We start from the raw sequence: 22,932 nt of genomic DNA, 5'->3' as shown, positions 1-22,932 counted from the left end.
ACTATTCCAAAGTTTTGAGGAAAAAGCCACAGGTTAAAAATCTTCTGTAGAAATATGCCCTTTGCACCTACCTGGTGTTTATAATAAAAGACCACTTCCTATGACTGACTGAAAATTCTGAAAGAAGTGCTGGGGTGGGGAGGAGCCGCTAAACTGTGATTGTGGTCTTGGGAAATGCGTCTGGGATTTGTAGGAGTTCTAGAATGGGACCAAACGTTCATGAGCAGGAAGGCAGAGGTCACAACTAAGGGTGCAATTGACTCAGATTCTTCCCTGACCTTAATCCCATAAACAGTTGCCGCGGTAGGGGCACAAACCAAAGGCTTTAAACTGGATAAAAGCTTTCCCTAAAACAGATTAGGGGGAGGCACTTTCAACAGGACCTTGCAGGATCACAAAAAGACTTGAAACAAGATTTACATGTTATCCAACCTTATTACACATTTTTTTTTCCAGCAAACTGCAAATGCCTTAGTGAGTAACCTCTGCCACATTTGCCTAAGAGGAAAGTTTACAAATTTATTAATATTCTATATACCTTTAAGGGAAAGTGATGCAGGAGCTGGAAGTTTGGGGGAGCCGTTCTCAGAAATCCCTCAGAATGTCAGCCCAAGTCTGGAAAGTGTTGTAAGGGGTGTTACAGGGGAGGACTACGGAGGGCGTCTTGGTTGTGCCAAGAGGAAAAAAATCTTGCCAAGGAAAGACAGTATACAAATCGCTGTTCACCAAAGCCTGTAACCCAAAGGGGTCCCCCAAAGCTTTACAAGGAGGAGAGAAACGGTCCGCACCTGCTTCCTCCAGGGGGGCGCGAACTGAAGACAGAGGCAGGTTCCAAGGAGTCAGGCGCCCCCGACTCGCAGTCTCTCCCTCGGTGCCCGATCGAATGGGTGACCTATAGCTGACCCAGAGGCAACTCGGACCTCCTCCCGAGCGCGCCTCCACCTCCAAGGCGGACACCGAACCCCAACCCGCAGGACGTACTGAGAGCGCCCGGAGTCACTCACCTAGATCTGTATCTCGTCCTGTCGTCATGGTGACCGGCGGAACCACGCAGCCCCGCCCCTTCCTCATAACGTGGCTCCGCCTCCTCCGAACCCGGAAGCGCAAGGCTCGCGCCCACTGCGCGAACCGTTCGGCGAGGGGGAGCGCGGCGGCCCAGGCTCGCCCGGCCGCGCGCCCCGCCCCTCGGAGGCCCGCCCTCCGGCTCGCCCCCACAGCTCGCGGCGCTTGCGGGTACTGAGTGCTCTAGCTGCCGGCGGTGAGCTGGGCCCAGCCACCCCCACGGCCCGCGCTCCTACTGGAGGGAAGAGCCGCCTCGGGGAAGAGGAAAAGGGACGTGGGGGAGGCCACGGCAGGTGAGGGGTGGGTGAGGGCCTGGGAAGCGGGGTGTGGGTGTGTGATGTGTTTAGGCTTGCAGGTGGGTGTGTATGTAGTGTGCGCGGCTGCCTCCGTTGGTGTGACTTTGTTTGTGTGGCCCCTAGTGGGCTGGTCCATGTGACCATGCACGTGATCGCACGTCCCTCTGTGTGTGTGTGTGTGTGTGTGTGTGTGTGTGTGTGTGTCTGTCTGTCTGTCTGAAGTCGAGTTTGGGTTCCTGACGTGGTCGGTGTACCTGTGACTCTGCCTTTTTGAGGCTTTCACGGTGGGACTGGGGTGGGGTGGGGTCTGTGTTTGGATCATCTGGGGTGGGGGTTGGAGGGGGCGCTGGACCGGAGCGTACTGCTATAATCCGGTCCTGGGGATACACTGCTGCAGTCCAGGAATATGTTTTTCAACTTTTAAGAACTCTGAGCAGAGAAGCTAGTTATTTTGGAGATTGCACCTCAGTGACAAATGTCTTTGTCATTGCCAGGTGTGAGGGAGGTAGCAGGACTAGTGTTTTGCTTTTCCTCTTCTGGTTTTCCTGGGGAGTTAAAAATTCTGCATTTATGCTGCTTCTTTGTCTCCTCGTGCAATGTTCCAGCTCCTTGTAGCAGAAAGACTCAAGAGACTCAGGAGTAACTTAATAACTGTGTGCAAATTTCCAAGAGCTTTTATCCCGAGACAGCACAAGGTGAGGTGTCACCGAAGAAATGTCAGGTAGGCAGCTTTTCCTCCCATGAGGTTTAGACAATAATGGAGTAAGTTCCTGAAGAGAATAGGGATAAATCTGCCCCTGAAGAGATCTGAAAATAGGATAGCTCTCTACTGGTGTGGTGATCTATGGAGACTTGCCCTTAAAAAAACCAGTTGGATCGCCAGTTGGATCTCTTTAATAAAGAGACCCTCAGGTTCTAATATTTACTTATTGCTGTTATTAATAATCACAGATTGTCCATATGTGGATCAACTACAGATTGAGATAAAGAATCCAAAAACCTCTGACTAGTTAAGCTGGTTATGTGACTTAAACATTTTTAAAGACAATCTCGCTGATTGTAAACTGGCAGGTTCTGTTGAAACCCTGAGGGATAAGTGCATGAAATTCTTGGTGCACACTCAAAATTGGCAATTTTATTGTCTAGCACCTCAAGGTCTAGAGAGGACTGGGTGTCAAAAGCACTCCCTGAGGAGGGGTTTCTTTAGGCAAGATTGAGGCTGATGTCTGCAGCCCTTTTCCCACCAGCGTGAACAGGTGCTTTTGTTTTTGTGGAAGAATTGAATTGTGAGAGATCAAATCAGTCCACATTTGATCCGCATTCTTTCTTATTTAATACTGACCAGTTTGGTCGCAATCTCAGTTAACTTTTTTTTTTTTTTCCCATATACAGAATGTTCCTCTTGTGACTTGGAAAAGTATACCCCTTTAGAGAATGAAAGAGAGCTAGGAGAACAAACTTCCTTTTCATACCACTCACAGCTGCTTTGCCTTTGCAGCAGTGAGTTGTTTTTTTTCCCCCCCCACTTAGACCTCAGTTGGTCAAATGCAACATTTGGTATCTGTCTTACCTTTCATGTGCTGCCAAACTAGCACAAGTGTTAAAATCACTTGCCCCTACAAAAATGTAGTCACAGTTGGGTGGAATCTTTCCATCTAGTGAGATTAGTTATAAAAAGTTATAATACTGAGTTGATTGTGAATAATAACGCGGACTGTGGTAAGGAACATCTTTCTGCTTATTGCTGTGGGAAGAAGTGGATGACAGTGAATGTGTGTGCCCGTGTATAATCTGTATCTGTATGTGTATGATCTATGTGTGATCTTTATGATAGTTTGGTTTGTACATTGCAGCCGATTCCAAAACTGAATAATTTGTCCCAAGTTTGACAAATCTAGAAGCTAACTATTTGGCTTTAAGGGCCTTAGGTGCTTTATAAACCTGCTGAGTAGATAAATGGCTTAGATTTTTTTTTAACATGTTAGTATTTGTTAAGAGAAAATGGATATGCAGAGAATGATTTTCTTTATTCCAGTATGAATTATAACTGCAGTTTTGCACACTGATTTCAGCTTAAGACTGGCTAATGATATTCTTGGTACTCTTTAGAACAAGTTATGATTTTAACATACTTTTCTAAAATCACCATCCTAGCCTTGAGAGAACAGACCATTATTACAATGTCAGGGTTGTAAGTCAGGTTTAGTAATGGATGTCTACATTTGCCATCTCCTTGGGGTTTAGTTTAGTAACCCCCCAAGGTTAGAGGTAACTGTTAAGACTGTTAGTTCCTTGTACTCCCAAGACAGCAGATGTGGGAGGCCAAAAGGGAAGAGTTTCATTGGGTTTAGAGTCCCCAGCTCCTAGCCAGTCCAGAGAACCTCTAAAATGACAATTCGGAGTCAGCCCAGGAGTTAAGTCTAGTGGTCATGAACACATCCTAGCCCTAGTAGGAAATCCAGACTCACCCTAGGGGTAGAGGACAAGATGAACAGCAAGTATTTGAATCCTTCCAAACCAGTGGGTGGAAGTTCCTCATTTGGCAATAAGAATCTGCAACAGAGAGCTGTAATTTCAGTTTCTTATTATGACATAACACAGATGCTTTAGCAAAGAGGGGCAGGCTTTCAATTGAAGATGCCCAGCCAGTCCGAAGCTCTTACAGGGCTGAGTCAGAGGGAGTTTAGGATGGCCTGGTCCAGTCTTCTTAGGACATAGTCATCCATTTTGTCAATGGATAACACCTCTGTGCCAAGCCCTGTTCTAGACTTTGTCATAGATGACAAACAAGCCCAAAGAGGGTCAGTGACTTTTCCAAGGTCACAGAGCTATAAAAGCTAGAAATCACCAATTTTTTCTAAAGACAAATGTTTTGTTGCTAGATACAGTGCCGTCAAGCCTATTCTGGTATTTTATCACAGATCTTTCAGAGGAGGTTATATCACTTTTAATCACACTAACGTGAACAGCAAATCTTCCTGTATTTTGCATTAAGTACTACATGTGAAGTTCTGAAGTTATATTCCACTAGAGTTAGATTTATGGCATTTTGTGAAGTGATCAGGAGGCACGCTTACATAACCTCCTTTCTCTAGTGTGGACTGTTCCCTATAATTCTACATCTTTGTTAAAATAGATTTCTAAGATACTGTCAACAGAGTTTGCAGTCATTTAACTAGGGCAGGCAGTCTGATGTCAGAAAAGACTCTTCCCTGCCTCTGGTCCTAGCTCTGTAATAGCCATGTGATCTCTGGTAAGTCATTTAAATTTTCTAGATTGGATTCTTCATCTGGAGGAACGAGGGAGTTGGAGTCATTATCTCTCAAGGGCCCTACCCTGCTCTATGACTATAGGATTGCACCAAATTGTTTTCTGTAGCTTAAGTATATACAAGAGGTAAAATAGTCCATTTCCTTGGTTTTACCATTTAAGGTATTGTTGGTATAGCTAGACCAGACTCTACATTTAGTTCTGATGTAAACATGAATTCTTGACGTGAAACATCACATGCTTTTATTTCAGGGTTAACCTCCATTTCAGCTAATCATGGGAGAGATTAAAGTCTCTCCTGATTATAACTGGTTTAGAAGTACAGTTCCCCTTAAAAAGGTATGTATGGTTTTACTACACCTCTTCTTCTCAAAATCTTGTGTTTTGTTTTTGTGACTGAGATGTTATGCCTTAGTAGTGTTTGAGAGTAAAGGTCATTGCCAAGTATCGTGACTGTGGGCTGCAGAGCATAAAGTTCTCCTCTTCTTTGTCAAGTGCAGTCAACTTTTGAGACTTATTCAAGAGTAAAAGTGGGTATAACTATACTCATTATTTTATAATTGCTTTTATGTATCCAAGCAAGCAGGAATATGTGTACTCCGTTTAGGGGAAAACTTGCAGTAACAGCAACTGCATAGTAAGTGTGGTCAGATTCTGTTATAAAGCCTTTTACTGTTCGTCAGATTTAAGATTTACTTTGGGTCACATTATAGGTCCTCTGTTTGCAGTGGTAGGCATCTTCAGGAAACCTTATTTGCCTGGAATGTCCAAAAACCCCAAGCACTTATATTGAAGTTTGACTGTTGTCTCTGAGTCCCCAAATAATCACAAATGTTTGGGGATCACACTAGACAAAAGCTAGTTAAGCCACAGAGCAAAATCTTTGCTGATCCCTTTGCAGAAGTATGAGAGTTACTGTGATCTGAAAATCTTCTGTGTCTCTATTATAATCATTTTGTCAGGGTAGACATCTGTGAAAGCACCATGCAGGTTTGAATTAATAACAGAACTTTTCTCCATATAGAATTTGAGATACAGTTCTCCTCCAATTATAAACAGAGTATCTGCTATATAACCAGCAGTGTTGTAGAATTTCCCGGATACTTTATTTAATTCTTTGAACGTTTTAACAAAGTGGGTAATGATGCCCATTTCATAGATGACAAAACTGATATCCAGAGAGGTTAACCTGTTAAAGGTCACACAGCCTAGTAGAGTCTGGATTAGAATCAAATTAATCTGGTTTCAAAGCCAGAAATACTTCACTGCTTAACAAAAGGAGCCTCCCTTCCTTCTTGTTCCATGGGAAACACTGTCGTGCTAAAAGATAATTGGTTTCTGGGGCCCCTCTACCTTGTCCCATCCCTGCAAGTAACTCATGTGAGCTCCTCTTGACGGACTCACTTTCTCAGTAAGCTGATCTCCAGACCCAAGACAACACCAGACTCACTGAAATATTCTTAAAAGTAGTTATAGCCAGTAGTTTCATTGATGTCATTTTCTCCAGACTGACCTCAGTCTGGTCCACAAGTCATGATAAGTTTGCTTGAAATTTTGTGGTGCTAGATTTTAAATTACAAAGAGACACTGTGTCTTCTAAAATTATCAAATATAATTCTGACAGATTTGCCATTTAGGGAACTCTGAGAACATTGAAGTGATAAACTTATTCCAAATGGATTATTGGAATAATTTCTTAGAAAATCTTGGAGATCTGAATATCTTACCTCATATGAATGTTATTACTACAGGATCGGGATTTACTGTGTGTACTGTCAAAAGCCATTAAGAGATTTTCATCACAATCATAACAAAAACAAACCAAACAAACCCAAAAAACAATGAAAAGCAAAATGGTGAGTGGCAAAATACAAAGGGCAAAAACACAGGTATGAGTGTTATTGTCATCATCTGTGAGCTGGGGAAGTCCAAAAGCTAATTGTTAGGGTCCTCTGGACATTACCTTGCCTCATTTGACTGCTCCCAGTGACATCCGTGATCTCAGTGACCCCCTGGGCCCATAGCACTGCCAGCTAGGAGCTCTCCGAAAACAGAACCTGGAGACCTTGAGATTTTTAATGGGAAAGTGGCATAAATATTGATTTGCATTGGCAAAAGTTCAGGCAGTAAATGTACTTTTCCAAATCCCACCAAAAAGTGAGCCAGAGAAAACAAAAATGATTATGCAGTGAATAATACTGATATCTAACACTCACTGAACACAAAATATCTGCCAGACTCAGCACTGAGCACCTGACTTGACTCAGCTTATTTAATGCTCATCTTTTTTTCCCTGCTGGTTAAGAATTACTAATTCAAGAGGGTTTCTGAGGCCCCCTACCCTTTTTTCCCCAGAAAGACAGTTTTTTCCTCTGCCGACTCCCAACACCTGACTGACTGGTTTGAAACATTCTCCCAGGACAGGGACACCTACAGCTGCGGCCTCCTTCCTCTCTAGCAAGAGTCTCCCGCCTCAGAGACATGGTCTGGATCAGCTTCCAGAACCATCTCCTGAGTGTGACCATCTCTCCCTAGTTTGTCCAAGAGCCTGGAGTCTTTTCTCCCCTCTGGACAGAGCTGGAGAATGACTTGGCAAATTGCCTCCTACACACACACAGCCAGAAGTATGGGAAAGAAATAAGATGCCATATACAGAATTTACTGTTTAATGGTAAACAGAATCGGGCTTCATATAATCCTGGATGGGAAAGAAATTAAAAACTGATTTCTGAAAACAGCTCTTTGGAAGAGTATGAAGCAGTTCTGTGTAATATGTTAGCACTGAAGAGGGAAAAAGAGACCAAAGCAGTTTATTATACATGCTAATCTGGTGTGATCCCCAGGGAACCTTGTTAACAACCAAGGCAGTGACATTAAAATTGTAAGAGAAATTGCAGTATAAAGTAACAGTATAAAACCAAATCCATAACTTTTCCTTTTTTCTTTTCTTCTAACTTTCCCTCCAGATTATCGTGGATGATGATGATAGTAAAATATGGTCGCTGTATGATGCGGGCCCCAGAAATATCAGGTGTCCTCTGATCTTTCTCCCCCCTGTCAGTGGAACTGCTGATGTGTTTTTCAGGCAGATCTTGGCGTTGACCGGCTGGGGTTACCGGGTTATAGCTGTAAGTATTATTGGGTCATTATTACAATTCATGTCCACATTTCATGGGTTTTTTTTTGTATGTGTGTGCTTCTGTTTCTGACTAACTATAGTAATGGTCCATGTTTTTGGTGTCTTGTTTTTTGTTTTTAATGGAAGGAAGACACTTTTTTTATTTTCTTAAATGTGAAATGAAATCTTTTGAAGGAAGGCTGTACAGTACACGGACACACAGAGAAGCAGAGGGAACAGACCACTGTGGAAACCTCTGTGCCCAGCTTTTACGTAGATTGTCTTAAGTCTGAACAGTAGGAAACATCAGCCTTGTTTACAGATGAGGAAATGGAGGTTCAGGTCATTTGGGTGATCGTGGCAGGTCATGGCCACTAGGGGGTGTAGGGAGAACCAACCAGAGTCTTCTGACTCTATTTCCCCTCCTAGTTCATGACCGTGCTGCTTCCAGAGGAGTTGAATGTGCACTCTCCCACAGAAAGGGGTCTGCTAACACTTGGGTAACTGAAAGCTTGCTTTAATGTAAGTCTTCCAACAGTTGAGATGAGGTTTATTCATTATAATGCTCATAATCTCAGCATTTGATTAAGTTTTCTGTTTTTGTTATTTTATTACTAAGTTTGGACTAAATCTAGTTTCCCGTTGATTGTTCTCAAATCCCTTCTGGGAGAGCAGCGTAGGTGAGGAAGTCGCTGTTGTTTGTGACTAGTTTTGTGGCATGCCCGGACTGCGTAACAGTGGAGGCTGGTCTCCTGGCTTCCCGGGATGGAGAGACTGCGGCTTTGAGCAGGCAGTTGTTTCTGGGAGCTGGAATAGTAACACCTAAACAGGTCTCCCTGTGGGAGTATTGCTGTTACTATTTTATTTACTGTCTGAAGGAGAGAAAACTCTGACCAGATCTCTTCTCTTGGAAGGTAACTGAAAATTCTACTGGGTTTACCACCAACTAGGGCCACACAAAACAAATCCCAGTTCTTCCTCCTGACAGCCCTTCTGGAGAAAACTAGTTATTATCAGCACCGCCTGCTGCCTTCCCCCAAGGTCTTTTCTTCCCTGGCAAAATTCTCCACATTCTTTAATCATTCCTCATATGGTGTGTTTTGAGTCTCTGCAACATAATCCTCCCTTGTTCTGGGTTTTCATAAATTCCTCTTGGTGGACAGCATTTTAGGAGAGCAAGATGGCCGCTGCAGCCCAGGACACGGTAGTAGCTTTCCTGGTGGCCGCTGTTAATCAGCCAAGGATGGGGGAAACTGAGTGGCCGCAGGCTTCTCTCTCACTTTAGAGCACTATCTGAAGTTGACTGTGTTTTTATTGCTCCTAACTGGCAGGTCATGCTTGCTTTGCCTTCCAGATGGGTACTTCTTTTAGCCCTCAAGCTTCTTGACGTGGGGTTTCCTTATTTCATTAGCTAGATAAAGAATAAAGAAAAGTCCAGGGGCGACTAGCTGGCCCGTTTGTTGGAGCATGTGACTCTTGATGTCGGGGTTGTGGGTTGAGCCCCACGTTGGGTGTAGAGATTTCTTAAAAATAGACAGAAAAGGCCAATGGTGACTTCAAAGCTACTTTGTCCTTATGTGCCTAATTCCATGAGGTTTTAAAATGTACTAGATACTTGTTAGTATCTCACAGTTAAAAGGCACAGGCCCTTTTCTCATTTAAATTTTTATTGAGATAACTATAGAGTCACATGCAGTTGTCAAAAAATAATACAGAGCTATCCCTTTTATTCTTTGCCCAGTTTCTCCCTGTGGTAACATTTTACAAAACTATAGTAGGATATCATAACCAGGGTATTGATTAATACAGTCCACTGATCTTATCTGATTTCTAGTTTTACTTGTACTCGATTGTATATATTTATGTGTATGTCTGTGTGTTAAGTTGTATACAATTTTATTACCTATCTAGGGCATAGATATCTTTAAATTAAAGGCTTCATAAAAATACCTTCTTGGGGCACCTGGGTGGCTCAGTCATTAAGCATGGCTTTGGCTCAGGTCTTACTCTGAGTCCTGGGATCAAGCCCCATATCGGGCTCCAGGCTCTGCATTGAGTGGGGAATCTGCTTGTCCCTCTCCCTCTGCTTCTCCCCTCCACTCACGCAGGCATGCGCTCTCCAGACTCTCTCAAATAAATAGATAAAATCTTTAAAAAATATATATATGTCTTCATGAGGCACCTGGGTAGCTCAGTTGGTTAAGTGTCTGCCTTCAGCTCAGGTCATGATTCCAGGGTCCTGGGGTTGAGCCCCAGGTCAGGCTCCTTGCTCAGTGGGGAACCTGCTTCTCCCTCTCCCTCTGCTGCTGCTCCCCTGCTTATGCTCTCTCTGTCAAATAAATACATTTTTTTAAAATGTAAATTAAAAAATAAAAAAATAAATATATATCATCTTCTTTCTTTTCTGTCATCTGACTCAAATTCTCAAATTTTCTGCTAGGGAGAGGCTCTTTTCCATCCTGTCAAAATAGTGGAATCTTACCTACAAATGAAATTTTTAATAGTAAAAGTTACGTAATTCCATCAGGTCTAAAATTATCCTATTATATACTTGGCAGTATCTATTCCAGCGATTTGTTAGTGATAGAATGAATCTAAGTACTTAAAACAACCAGCCTGTCAGGCATCATTTACTTATTTTTTTTTTTAAGATTTTATTTATTTATTTGATAGAGAGACAGAGATCACAAGGAGGCAGAGCAGCAGTCAGAGAGAGACAGAAAGAGAGAGAAGGGGAAGCAGGCTTCCTAGTGAGCAGGGAGCTCGATGTGGGGCTTGATCCTAGGACCCTGATGTCATGATCTGAGCCAAAGGCAGAGGCTTTAACCCACTGAGCCACCCAGGTGCCCCTCATTTGCTTACTATTAAAGAGAGGGCAATTCTTCGGTGACAAACTAGAATACCCTCAAGGGACTTAGTGACTTGTATTTCTTTTCCTCCTCCTCATCGGAATTCATAAGCTACTTAGGGTCAAGCACCATACTTCTTTGGTCACAAAAGTATAAGAAATCAGAATGACTAAGTCAATTAAAAAAAGAAGAACAGGGGCGCCTGGGTGACTCAGTGGGTTAAGGCCTCTGCCTTGGGCTCAGGTCATGATCCCGGCATCCTGGAATGGAGCCCTGCATTGGGCTCTCTGCTCTGCAGAGAGCCTGCTTTCTCCTCTCTCTGCCTGCCTCCCTGCCTGCTTGTGATCTCTCTCTCTCTCTCTGTGTCAAATAAATAAATGAAATCTTAAAAAAAAAAAAAAAAAGGAACAATTTTATTGAATACTCCCTTTATGCCATGCTACCAAAAAAAGAGGGAATTCTCCCCAGGCAGAATTTTATTTAGAGCCATAATTTAGAATTAAGGTAGATTTAAGAGCAAACAGTATTTCTTTACTTGGAAGGGTTCGGCCCTGTTCATCCATGAACCTCAGAGTTTCTTAGCTATTTGGGAAGGAAATAGATGTGAATTGAAATTGTTACTCAATTTCACTAGTGTGCTATTTTAAAAATTGGTTTGTTAGGTAAAATGTGAATTTCAAAGTTTAGAAGAAGGTGAGAGCTTATTTTCACATAGTTTGAATAAGGAGGACAGCTTGAGCAAATGAGAAGTGCTGTTATGGGAGTCCTAAATTTTTCACTTGTATATAGTTACTAACTAATGTTATTTCAGTTGCAGTATCCAGTTTATTGGGACCATCTCGAATTCTGTGACGGATTCAGAAAACTTTTAGACCATTTACAGCTGGATAAGGTGAGTCCCCTAAAACTAATTATTTAAATGTGATTTTAATGCAACATTTACATTATAAAGGGTAGTGTTACCTTTCATTTAAGTGATAGTTCTTTTGAGATATAATTCACATACCATATAATTTACCCTTTTAAAGTGTGCGACTAGGATTTGTAATATAGTCACAGATAGACGCAACCATCAACACAATCGACTTTAGGAAATTTTTTTCACCCCAAAAAGAAACCCCATAGTCATTAGCTGTCACTCCTGACCCTTCCTCCCGCTGGCCCTGGCAACTTAATCTACTTTCTGTCTGTGTAAATGTACCCTTTCTGGGTATTTTGTGTAAATGGAATCATGCAATATTCATCTTTTCTAGCTGAGTTGTTCAACTTAGCATAGTGTCTGCACAAATCATCCTAGTAGTAGCCTGTTATCAGTACTTCGCATTCCTCTTTATGGTCAAATAATATCCCGTCAGGTAGGTGAACCACATTGCATTTATCCATTTGTCAGTTGAGGCACATTTGGATTGTTGCATTGCTTGGCTGTTAGAAATAACACTGCTCTGAACATTCGTGTGCAGGTTTTTGTGTGGACATACATTTTCAGTTCTCTCAAGTATGTACCTAGGGGTAGAATTATCAAATCACAATTTTCTTAAACATAAATTACTAAATGGCTTCATTTTCTAGTGCAACCTATAGGTAATGTTTTTTCTTTTTTTACCTTGTATTTGTGTACACAAATTGTTTTCTTGACGGTATGTGTCTAAATTGTATTTAAATACAGTATTTCCTAAATGTTGAACTGCTATGGATATTTCATCTAAGACTAGTGATGACATTATATTCTTTGCTTGGTGATAACTAAAACAACTTTTTTGAGGGGTATTTATGTTCAGAATTGATTATTGTTTTAGTATCCTTCTTGTATTTGTTTGCAATTAGGTTCATCTTTTTGGGGCTTCTTTGGGTGGCTTTTTGGCCCAGAAATTTGCTGAATATACACACAAATCTCCCAGAGTCCATTCCCTCATCCTCTGCAATTCCTTCAGTGACACCTCTATCTTCAACCAAACTTGGACTGCAAACAGGTAAGAATGTAAACATTTGGCCAAAATTATGACTTTCGTTCAGTAGAATTTTTTAAAATGCGGATTTTGGGGTTTTTTTTTGTTGCACTAAGGAAACTACCCTGGCTTTTAAAATTAGAAACAATCAGGGCACCTGAGTGGTTCAGGTGGTTAAGGGTCAGCGTTCGGCGCAGGTCATTATCCTGGGGTCCTGGAATCAAGTCCCATATGGGGCTCCTGCTCAGCAGGGAACCTGCTTCTCCCCTGTCTCTGCGTCTCTTTCTGTCTTTCATGAATAAATATATAAAATCTTAAAAAAGAAAAAGAAAGAAAGAAACAATCAGAGGCACCTGGGTGGTGCAGTCATTTGGGCTTCCAAATCTTGGTTTGGGACAGGTCGTGATCTCAGGGTTGAGATCAAGCCACGCATCGGGATCTGTGCTCAGGGTGGTTGTCTGCTTGATTCTTTCTCTTTCTTGGGGCGCCTGGGTGGCTCAGTGGGTTAAAGCCTCTTCCTTCGGCTCAGGGCTCAGGTCATGGTCCTGGGGTCCTGGGATTGAGCCCTGCCTTGGGCTCTCTGCTCGGCAGGGAGCCTGCTTCCTCTCCTCTCTGCCTGCCTCTCTGCCTGCTTGTGATTTCTGTCTGTCAAATGAATAAAATCTTTAAGGAAAAAAAAAAAAAGATTCTTTCTCTTTCTGCCCCTCCCACTTGTTCTCTTTCTCTCTCTCAAATAAAGAGATAAATAGATAAATCTTAAAAAAAAATTTTTTAAATAAGTAAAATTAGAAACAATCACCTTTGCAAAAAAAAAAAAGCTGGAATGAACTCTGAATTCAGCTATTACTCTTACTCTGAATTATTGTTTAGCTTTGTTCAATGTACATTCATGTGCTCTTACAGTATTAGTTATACAGAGCCTGTAAAACTAATACAGTGTTCTGCTTGTTCCACTTACTATTTTGCTGTATATCGACTGACACAGTTTCTTTAGGCATGTGGTTTCCCCCTATTCTTCGTTCTACTGTAAATCTTTGTACAAATCACTTTTTTCCCTTCCCTTTCTGGGTTATTTCCTTGAGATGTGTTTCCAAAAATAGAGGGAATAGAACATTTAGTCTGTCAGCAGACATTTTGCACATCATGACACGGTAGTCAGCTTCCAGAACAATGGGAATGGTGGAATGATTTGTGGGGCAACCAGTGGGGGGCTTGTTTCCTTTGAACCATCCCTTCATTGAAGATAACATTTCAAGTAGTTTGATCTGTATGTAATAGTCACTTTAAAGCTGACTTAATGTGGTTTCTTTCATTGCTAGTGAGGCTAGGCTCTATCCTTAAAAAAAAAAAAAGAAGAAGAAAAGAAAAGAAAAAAAGGCCCAGTGAATATACATACCTGTATGACCAGGTTGATTTTCCCCGAATGCTATAGGTAAACATTGTTTTCATGATTTTCACATCTTTTTAAAATTGAAGGGGCAGCTGGCTGGCTCAGTTGGTAAAACATGCAATTCTGGATTTCTGGGTCCTGGGTTTGAGTCCCACATTGGGTGTATAGCTTACTTAAAATAAAAACGGTACTCTGGTCTTTTTAAAAACTATTCCTGATGTTATCTCAGCAGTTTGCTGAGCAACTGTGCAACAATACATTAGCTACAAAGAGTTCATGTCCAGAAAAGGCACTAAAGCTCATTGATTATTTTTGATGATTTTAATTGCCAGAAGCCAAGACTGCCCCTACTTTGTTTTTTGTTTTTGTTTTTTTCATTGTTTATGCACCACACCCAAAGCTCTTGGAATCCCTCCTTAATACTTACCACCAGGCTCACCCATCCCCCCACCCCCTTCCTTTCAAAACCCTCGGTTTGTTTCTCAGAGTCCACAGTCTGTCTTGGTTTGTATCGCCCTCCAATTTCCCCCAATTCATTTTTTCTTTCCTTTTCCTCCATAAGTCGGGTGTTCATCCTTTCCGATGGAGGCATAATATTCCGTTGTATATATGAACCATATCTTCTTTGTCCAGTCATCTCTTGAAGGGCATCTTTCCACAGTTTGGTGACTATGGACATTGCTGCTATGAGCATCGGGGTACATATGGCCCTTCTTTTCACTACATCTATGTCTTTGGGGCAAATACCCGGTAGTGCAATTGCAGGTCATAGGGCAGCTCTATTTTTAATTTCTTAAGGAATCTCCACACTGTTTTCCAAAGTGGCTCCCCCTACTTTGTGCTTCTGCATGTGAGCTATATTTTCTCAGGTATCTGAGTGCTTGCTACATGCCACGCATTGAGGCTACAGGGGCAGGCAAAGCCAACAGGATCTGCCCCTCACAGGGGGTACCTAGGCAGCATCACCTTGAGAAGATGTGGAAGCCGTAGGAGGCGGGACGGAGAAAGGTAATGAAAGATGGCCAGCTGTGCTTGTTGAGGGAAGCTAAGCTAATTTCCAACAAGCCATTCCATGGAGAGAACACGCGTCAGAACGTAGTCTGCTCCTTTTATAAGTCATTTCTAGCATAGGTTTAAAGAAAGTAGTATTTGCCCTAGACAATGGCTGTCAGCATTTGTAATTAATGTAACAAATACCAACTAAAAATCACATACAGAAATTCGTAGATTGAATTGCTTTGAATTAGTCCAGTTGAATCTGCTTGTAGCAAACTTCGGGAGGTACAATAACTCTTTCATTTTGCTATTTTGAAATATCAGTCATTCAAAAGGTGATAGAAACCTGAAGGCTGAGATCTTAAGGTTTCAGTTTTCTTTTTTTTTTTCCTTAAGATTTACTTACTTATTTCAGAGGGTGAGGAGGGTAGAGGGAGAGGAAGAATCTCTAGCAGGCTCCCTGCTGAGCACAGAGCCCAAGGCGGGGCTTAACTCCCATGACCCTGAGATAGTGACCTGAGCCAAAATCAAGAGCCTGCCACTTGGGACGCCTGGGTGGCGCAGTTGGTTGAACGACTGCCTCCGGCTCAGGGCGTGATCCTGGAGTCCCCGGATCGAGTCCCACATCAGGCTCCCAGCTCCATGGGGAGTCTGCTTCGCTCTCTGACCTTCTCCTCGCTCATTCTCTCTCACTGTCTCTCTCTCTCAAATAAATAAAAATAAAATCTTTAAAAAAAAAAAAAAAAAAAAGAGCCGGCCACTTAACTGACTGAGCCACATAGGTGCCCAAGTTTTCAGTTTTCTAAAGGAAATAATTTAGCCATTAGAAATAAAGCCAATTAGTTAAAACAAAATCTCAGAATTATCTAAATGTCTTCCTTGGTAAAGGTATTTGAAATACTGCTTATAATTATTCTAAATCCTCAAATAAAACTTTGATCATATTAAACCGTAACTCTTTGAGAGCTTGGGAAAATATATGTAAAAACAAGATGCTTCAAAAGCAGCTGTTTGGAAGAAGAGACCAGCTCTTTTTATCTTTAGATCCTAAGTACCTAGCTAATACAAAGCTACAGTAGTGAATGGAATATTTGCTATTTTTGTGTAGTCTTGCAGATTTAAATTACCAGATCTTTGTTTTACAGCTTTTGGCTGATGCCATCATTTATGCTCAAAAAAATCGTTCTCGGAAACTTTTCATCTGGCCCAGTGGACCCTATGATGGCTGATGCTATTGATTTTATGGTGGACAGGGTAAGGATCATGGCATTTGAAGGGGGCCACCTTGTACTAGGAATTTTCATGTCTTCTTGGTTCCTGATGATCTGTCTGTCTCATTGAGTATGTATTAGAGATGTTTGTTAAGCAGTCTTCCATATTTACTTTAGTACATCAACAGATATTAACTGCTTGTAAGTAATTCATCAGAATCACTTGAGGGGAGCTTTTAAAAATACAGATTCCGGGGACGCCTGGGTGGCTCAGTTGATTAAGCCGCTGCCTTCTGCTCAGGTCATGATCCCATCGTCCTGGGATTGAGTCCCACATCGGGCTCCTTGCTCAGCGGGGGCCTGCTTCTCCGTCTCCCTCTGCCTGCCACTCTGCCTGTGCTCACGCTGACAAATAAATAAATAAATAAAAATCTTAGAAAAAAAAAAATACAGATTCTGGGGGCACCTGGCGGGCGGCTCTTGATCTCGGGGTTAGCATGGAGCCTACTTAAAAAAAAAAAAAAAGAAAGAAAGAAAGACAGATTCCAAAGCCTCGCCAGCCCATTGAACTGGAATCCCTGGGCATTGGGTCTGAGAATTTATATTTTTACTCTACTCCCCGCCCCCCCTTCTCCTCCCTGAGGGAGTCTGAAGTAGCGAGTCTACACACTTGCAGTTAAGGGGCTACGGGGCTAGATGATTTTCGTGAGGTCTCTTCCAGCTCCACAATCTCTTAAAAATGTTGATCTGTCAGTGTGGGTCTTTGGAAAATGGCTTGTTGCCCACAGGCACCTGATTGAAGAGGCACAGGTTGAAGGTTACTGATGCCCAGAACAGCGCCACCAGCTGGGAAGCCCAGTGCTGATCTCCCGGGTACATCGTATTTCCTCACAGATGACCTGGCCCTCACATGATGCCATCTTTCTAAGCACAGATATCAGCTGTGGATTTAATGTAAACGTGAGGCACAAAATTAATCCAAATACTTTGCCTGTGTTTCTTCCTGCAGCTGGAAAGTTTGGGGCAGAGTGAACTGGCTTCAAGACTTACCCTGAATTGTCAAAATTCTTATGTGGAACCTCATAAGATTCGGGACATCCCTGTGACCATTATGGATGTAAGCTTCCTTTTAAGTAAAATAGATGCTTTACCTTTTTAAATGTATATATCAAGAGCTTCCTCGTAATTATTTTATAATTTTTCAGTATGCCTCTTCAAATGCTGCCTTGGATTTTTTTTTTGGACAGCCCTCCCCCCCAGCTTTTTCAGTTCTAAAACAGTCAATTTATTGCTTATCCCATATTTTCCCTGGTAGGAGTAACACCCTTGAAATCAGAATAAACATAAACAGGCATGGTAGTCCTTACCCATTTTGATGTATTTTTTGCTGTTGTCATCTCCAGATATGTGCAGCAAAGAAAAGTTGCCTCACGGGGCAGAGAATCAAGAATTCTATAAACTCTAATAGGCACAAAAGCTTGCTTCTTATATTTTTTGAGTTGTGGTTGAATACACATAATGAAATTTACCATTTTAACCATGTTTAAGTGTACAGTTCAGTGACACTAAGTACATTTGCCGTGTTGTGCAACTGTCACCACCATCCGTTTCCAGAACTTTTCATCGTCCCAGACTAAAACTCTGCACCCATTAAGCACTAGCTCACCAGTCCTTCCTCCTCCCAGACCCTGGTAACCAATATTACATACTATATATAATATTATATACTATCTCTATGTATTTGACTAATCTGTGTACCTCATGTCAGTGGAATCATATAATATTTGTACTTCTGTGTCTTGCTTATTTCACTTAGCAGAATGTCTTCAAAGTTTATTCCTGTTATAGCATGTTAAAGGCTGAATAATAATTCTCTTTTAGTATATACCACATTTTATTTATGAAGTCATCTGTTGATGGGCATTTGGGTTATTCTTCCATTTGACTATTATGAATCATGCTGCTCAGAGTATTGGTGTACAAATATCTGTTTGAATGCCTACTTTCACTTCTTTTGGGTCTGTACCTAGAAGTAAAATTGCTGAGCCATATGGTGACTCTGTGTTTAACTTTTTGAGGAACCATGATACCATCTTCCACAGTGGCTGTACCATTTTACATTCCCACCAGCAACGCACAAGAGTTCCAGTGGTTCCATATCCTCCCCAACACCTGTTATTTCCCGTTTTTTTTTTTTATAATGGCCGTGCTAATAGATGCAAAGTGGTATTCCATTGTGTTTTGGCTTATTTTTTTTAAATCATGTAACTTGCATACCATGTAACTTTGCCTCATAAATGGATTTATTGCTAAAATCAACATATTTTTAAGAATTGATTTTTGTCAGGAAATTAGCCATTACAAGTATGTAAGTAATAATTTCTCATTCTCAACTGGAATCTCTACATTCTGACATTTGCCATGACAGAACGAGGTTTTCAGTACTCTTGGTAAAATATTTGGTCCTCAGTACATTTGCACTGCTTGCCCATTTTTCCAAACTGAGCTCACCACTTGGGTACATGGTCACTGAAAACGGTGTATAAACTTCAGCACATTGGAGATGCTTTTTATGTGTGCTTCATTTAAAAAATTAATTTGCTTGTATGTACACATAAGTTTATGTGGGCATTAAAAGATGTCTAGAATCATATACTCCAAACTGCTAACAATGGCTCCCCCAGGAAAAGATCTGGACTTTTTCTTATACTCTTAAAAATTTTTTTTGGATTTTTTTTTTTCTACTGAGCATGTACTACTTATGTAACTGTTTTTAGGTAATAAAGTAAACGTTCTTTTGGGATTTTAGTGATCTTTTTGAAATTAATTGGCTTTCACTATTAATACTCTTTTAGTTTAGTCAGCTGTTTTTGAGGAGAAAAAATTCATGACACGATTTTCCCCCAGTGAATGCAAGAGATGTTTGACAACAGAATCTGTAGCTTATGTTGGAGTTAGAAGTCACCGGGGATGAGTAGGAGATGGCCTGGGGTTCAGCGGTGTCTCTTCACAAGCAAGAAATGCTTTGGAGGCATGTTCCACAATGTGCAAAGAACATATTAAAATACTGGTAAGCTTCAGCTTTGTGGCTTTTTTTTCTTTTCTTTTTTTTTTTTTTTTTTTTGAAGGTATTTGACCAGAGTGCACTTTCAACTGAGGCTAAAGAAGAAATGTACAAACTGTATCCTAATGCCCGGAGGGCTCACCTTAAAACAGGAGGCAATTTCCCATACCTGTGCAGAAGTGCAGAGGTGAATCTTTATGTACAGGTAAGTCCCAGCTTGGAAGCCAGAGCACTTTGAACGCAAAGTGTATGGTTTGAAACATAAAGCTATTTTTCTTTTCTTTTCTTTCTTTCTTTTTGATGGTAGAATAAGAGAACTACAGAGTTCTCTGTAGGAATGAGGCATTCACTTGAAAAAGGTGGTTTACATTAATAATTTATAGCAGAATTCAGCTGGGTATATTAGAGACAGTTGAGTGACTCTCTGCCTACCGTCTCTTTTCTAAGAAGAGCAGGTCCACATCCACACATACCGAAGTAGCCACGTCCTATGATATGACCTTGCCTCCTGAATACAGTAAATTCAGTCAGAGCAGAACACCTTCATGAAGCAGCTTTCTGATCCATTTCTGATGCATTAAAAAAAAAATACAGGGAAGGGCACTTGGCTGGCTCAGTCAGAAGAGCATGCGACGCCGGATCTCGGGGTTGTGTGTTCGAGCTCCACGGGGAGTGTAGAGATTACTTAAATAAATAAAACTTAAAAAAAAAAAAAAAAAAACACGTGCATGCGTACACACACACACACACAAACTGCCCCTTCATCCTCTACCCAAATGGGCTTAATTAAAATAGTGAGAAATTATTGCTTTGGTAGTTTGGCAAGAAGTATCAAGAGCTTCAAAACCCAGTCATGTCTTTTAGTCCTGTCATCTGCTTGTGGCAGTGGATCCTAAGGAGAGGACCCGAAATTCACAAAAACTCGAGACAGTCATCACGGTCTTACTCAGAACAGCAGAGGATGGGAAGGACCTGAGTCACAGCAGCAAAGTAGGAAGGTAAACACCTACTCACAGAGCAGCGCACCACTGTTGAAAATGCTGGTGAAGAGTTTATAGGAACTTTATAGAGACTTGTAACACAGGAAATAGGGAGCAAAGATCCCACATTGGGGTTTTTTCAAAATACCTCTTTGACTTTCCTGTGTTTTCTAACTTTTCTGTAATCAACATGTGTTCCTCTGTAATTTTATTTTTTTTTTTTTTAAGATTTTTTTTTATTTATTTGACAGAGATCACAAGTAGACAGAGAGGCAGGCAGAGAGAAAGGGGGAAGCAGGCTCCCCACTGAGCAGAGAGCCTGATGTGGGTCTCAATCCCAGGACCCTGAGATCTCGATCCAAGCCAAAGGCAGAGGTCTAACCCACTGAGCCACCCAGACACGCCTGTTCCTCTGTAATTTTAGAAGTATAAAACATTTCTGTGCTGTCGTGGCGTTGAAAATAATGATCCTGTGTTTCCATAGATCCATTTGCTGCAATTCCACGGAACCAAATACGCGGCCATTGACCCGTCAATGGTCAGCGCCGAGGAACTGGAGGTGCAGAAAGGCAGCCTTAGCCTCAGTCAGGAGGAGCAGTAGCTGCGGCGTCGCCTGTTGATGACGAGCGGTCCAGAGAGTTCTTGTACAATCAGCGGCGTGAGTGCCTGCTGGGCAGCCACCCCGTTCCGTGGTCAGGTTCGCCGGTGATCACTGTGTTTGGAAGTAGGACTGTTTGTCATCTTTGTGACAGGCGGCAGCTCTTCTGAGCCAGTGTAACTGTTTTTTTTTTTTAGCTTTTGAATTTGAGGAAGTACTTTTGAAGACTCCCATTTTAAGAATTGTGAAAATTTTGCTACCAAAAGTCTTCTCACCACCGTGTTCTTAAGAGTGTTAATTTCTGAGGTTTGGGGTTTTGTGAGGTTATTTTTTTCTTTTTCCTTTTACTTTCTTTCCTCCTCTCTTTCTTTTTATGTTATTTGCTGTAAATGCTGCACATCCAGATTGTATATTGGAAGGACATTGGTTATTTTTATGCTTTCTTGGTCATAACCATTATCACAAGTGCCAAGGCGCTCTGTCACCCTACCGTTTGCTCTCCTGCAAAATCAACTACTTCTAACTTCCGGTTAAGCAGATCATTTTCAGTTTTATCTGTTGTCTTTCTAGCCATTACAGTCATTTGGAATAAAAATTCAATTTCAGTGAGTGGCTTTGGTGATTACTATAGCTGCCCAACTGGGCTACATAGACCTAGGACTTTCTGAGAAGCGGGCCATTGTGTCATTGGCCAGTCCTTTGTGACATTAGGTAAGTTACTTAATCTCACTAAGGTGCAGTGTGCTCCTTGTCAAGTAACGGTAGCCCTTATTTACTGAGCTGTTAGTATGTGCCAGGTACTTTTCATACGTTCTTGTCTCCTCCTCAGTGGGAATGTCTCTTAAATCTCTTGTAGAATGTAAATTCCAATTTTTTTTTCCCTTGCCGTTACTCTGTAGAAGAAACAGGCTCATTTGCTCTATAGAATTTCCCACGGCCTGGATTTTGCTGATTGCAGCCTCACAGTGTCCTTTAACTTGTTTCTATGTCCCTGGTATTTGCCCTAAACTGGCAGTTACATTTAAAGGATCATTCAGGTTCAGATTCAGTCTTCTGGGCAGGAACACTTCTTCGTAGGCAGAGCTTGAGCTTCCCATGGTGTCACTTCGGGAGGCACGTAACCTGGTTGTCCTGAGTTGTGGTGAAGATGACTGGGTGGGGTCAGCCAGCTTCAGTCACTGGGGAATCCCACGGCTGGTTCAGCTGCCAGTCCTGATCCCCACTGAGACACGCTGTGCTATCAGAGGGCGCAGAGCAGTGACGATAACTCTTATTTTTACCTTCCCGTTTATTAACGAGAGTTCTCAAATTTGTTTTTTTAAATCTTACCCTCATCAACTCTTTGGTTTCTCTGGGGTATAATTTAGACCAAAATATCAGCATCGGTGCTTCTTTCCCTTTAAGTTTTCAGAACATTGAGTTAGCCATACTATTTCTGATTTCATCTCTACCACAACCTTGATGAAACTGATACTACAGATGAGATCATGGAGACTGGGAGCGGCCAAGATGGGAAGGGCAGAGCTGGGATACCAACTTGGGTCTGACTGTCCCTAAAAGCAGTGATCTTTCCACATAGTATCTGCTCTGACTGCCCTGTGACTTGAGAACAGTCAGGAGTTATGGAAACATCTGGAAGCCATGAAGGTAGAGCTTAATGTTTTTAACTGTTAGCATCTGAGGCTATTTCTCAGTCAATAGGGAGCTGTGGGCAGGGCCAGGCTACACGTGGTCAGCAGCCCCTTCCTCATCTGGCACAGCAGTGAACTGTGGGACTGCCCTCTGCTTTCTGTTTGAATTCTCCCTGTGTGAGCCACTTCCCCCGGAAAGCTTTAACTACTCCATGGCTCGATGCCCTGATGACTGCCATTTCCAGCCCCGACTGATTCTGAGCTGCCCTTGAATGCCTAACAGGCCTATCAGGCCAGACTTCTACAGGCACACCCATGTCCCCACTGCCCAGACCTGCCCCTTCTCTCCTAAACCATCAGCTCCATTCCCAGTATAGCTTTTCCTCAGGTTCCCCAGCTAGAAACTCAGCCATCTTGGACCCCACCCATATCCCCATATCTCAGGCTGAAGCAGATACTGAGATGAAGCTTTGGGAGCAAGGTGGTTATTTAGGATCAAAAGAAAGTTGTGGCAGGAAGCA

At 42.0% G+C, this 22,932-nt stretch overlaps 1 protein-coding gene across 3 annotated transcripts; it reads left to right on the top strand.

The window, feature by feature from the left end:
* The first annotated feature begins 1,185 nt into the window (after positions 1-1,185).
* SPG21 (SPG21 abhydrolase domain containing, maspardin) lies at positions 1,186-21,389 on the top strand. Of its 3 annotated transcripts, XM_044229583.1 has the most exons (10): positions 1,186-1,355; positions 1,964-2,079; positions 4,881-4,967; positions 7,595-7,756; positions 11,407-11,487; positions 12,420-12,565; positions 16,073-16,181; positions 17,148-17,255; positions 19,267-19,407; positions 20,667-21,389. In XM_044229583.1, exons 3-10 carry the CDS (start codon positions 4,905-4,907, stop codon positions 20,781-20,783), a joined length of 927 nt encoding a protein of 308 aa, XP_044085518.1. In that variant the 5' UTR covers positions 1,186-1,355; positions 1,964-2,079; positions 4,881-4,904; the 3' UTR covers positions 20,784-21,389. The 3 variants fall into 3 exon arrangements, with proteins under 3 accessions (XP_044085518.1, XP_044085517.1, XP_044085519.1); XM_044229582.1 differs by lacking the exon at positions 1,964-2,079 and having other exon boundaries at positions 1,187-1,355; XM_044229584.1 differs by lacking the exons at positions 1,186-1,355; positions 1,964-2,079 and adding an exon at positions 6,380-6,484 and having other exon boundaries at positions 4,923-4,967.
* The last annotated feature ends 1,543 nt before the right edge of the window (positions 21,390-22,932 follow it).

The sequence above is a fragment of the Neovison vison genome, chromosome 13, assembly GCF_020171115.1.
Source record: "Neovison vison isolate M4711 chromosome 13, ASM_NN_V1, whole genome shotgun sequence".
NCBI lineage: Eukaryota > Metazoa > Chordata > Mammalia > Carnivora > Mustelidae > Neogale > Neogale vison.
This window is presented reverse-complemented; position numbering and strand designations above follow the sequence as displayed.

Bases quoted from the DNA above. Each gene is read 5' to 3' on its own strand.
- SPG21 (XM_044229583.1), top strand. From the start codon at position 4,905: ATGGGAGAGATTAAAGTCTCTCCTGATTATAACTGGTTTAGAAGTACA. The intron at 12,566-16,072 runs GTAAGAATGTAA...TTTGTTTTACAG, and splicing joins CAAACTTGGACTGCAAACAG to CTTTTGGCTGATGCCATCAT. The intron at 17,256-19,266 runs GTAAGCTTCCTT...TTTTTTTTGAAG, and splicing joins TCCCTGTGACCATTATGGAT to GTATTTGACCAGAGTGCACT.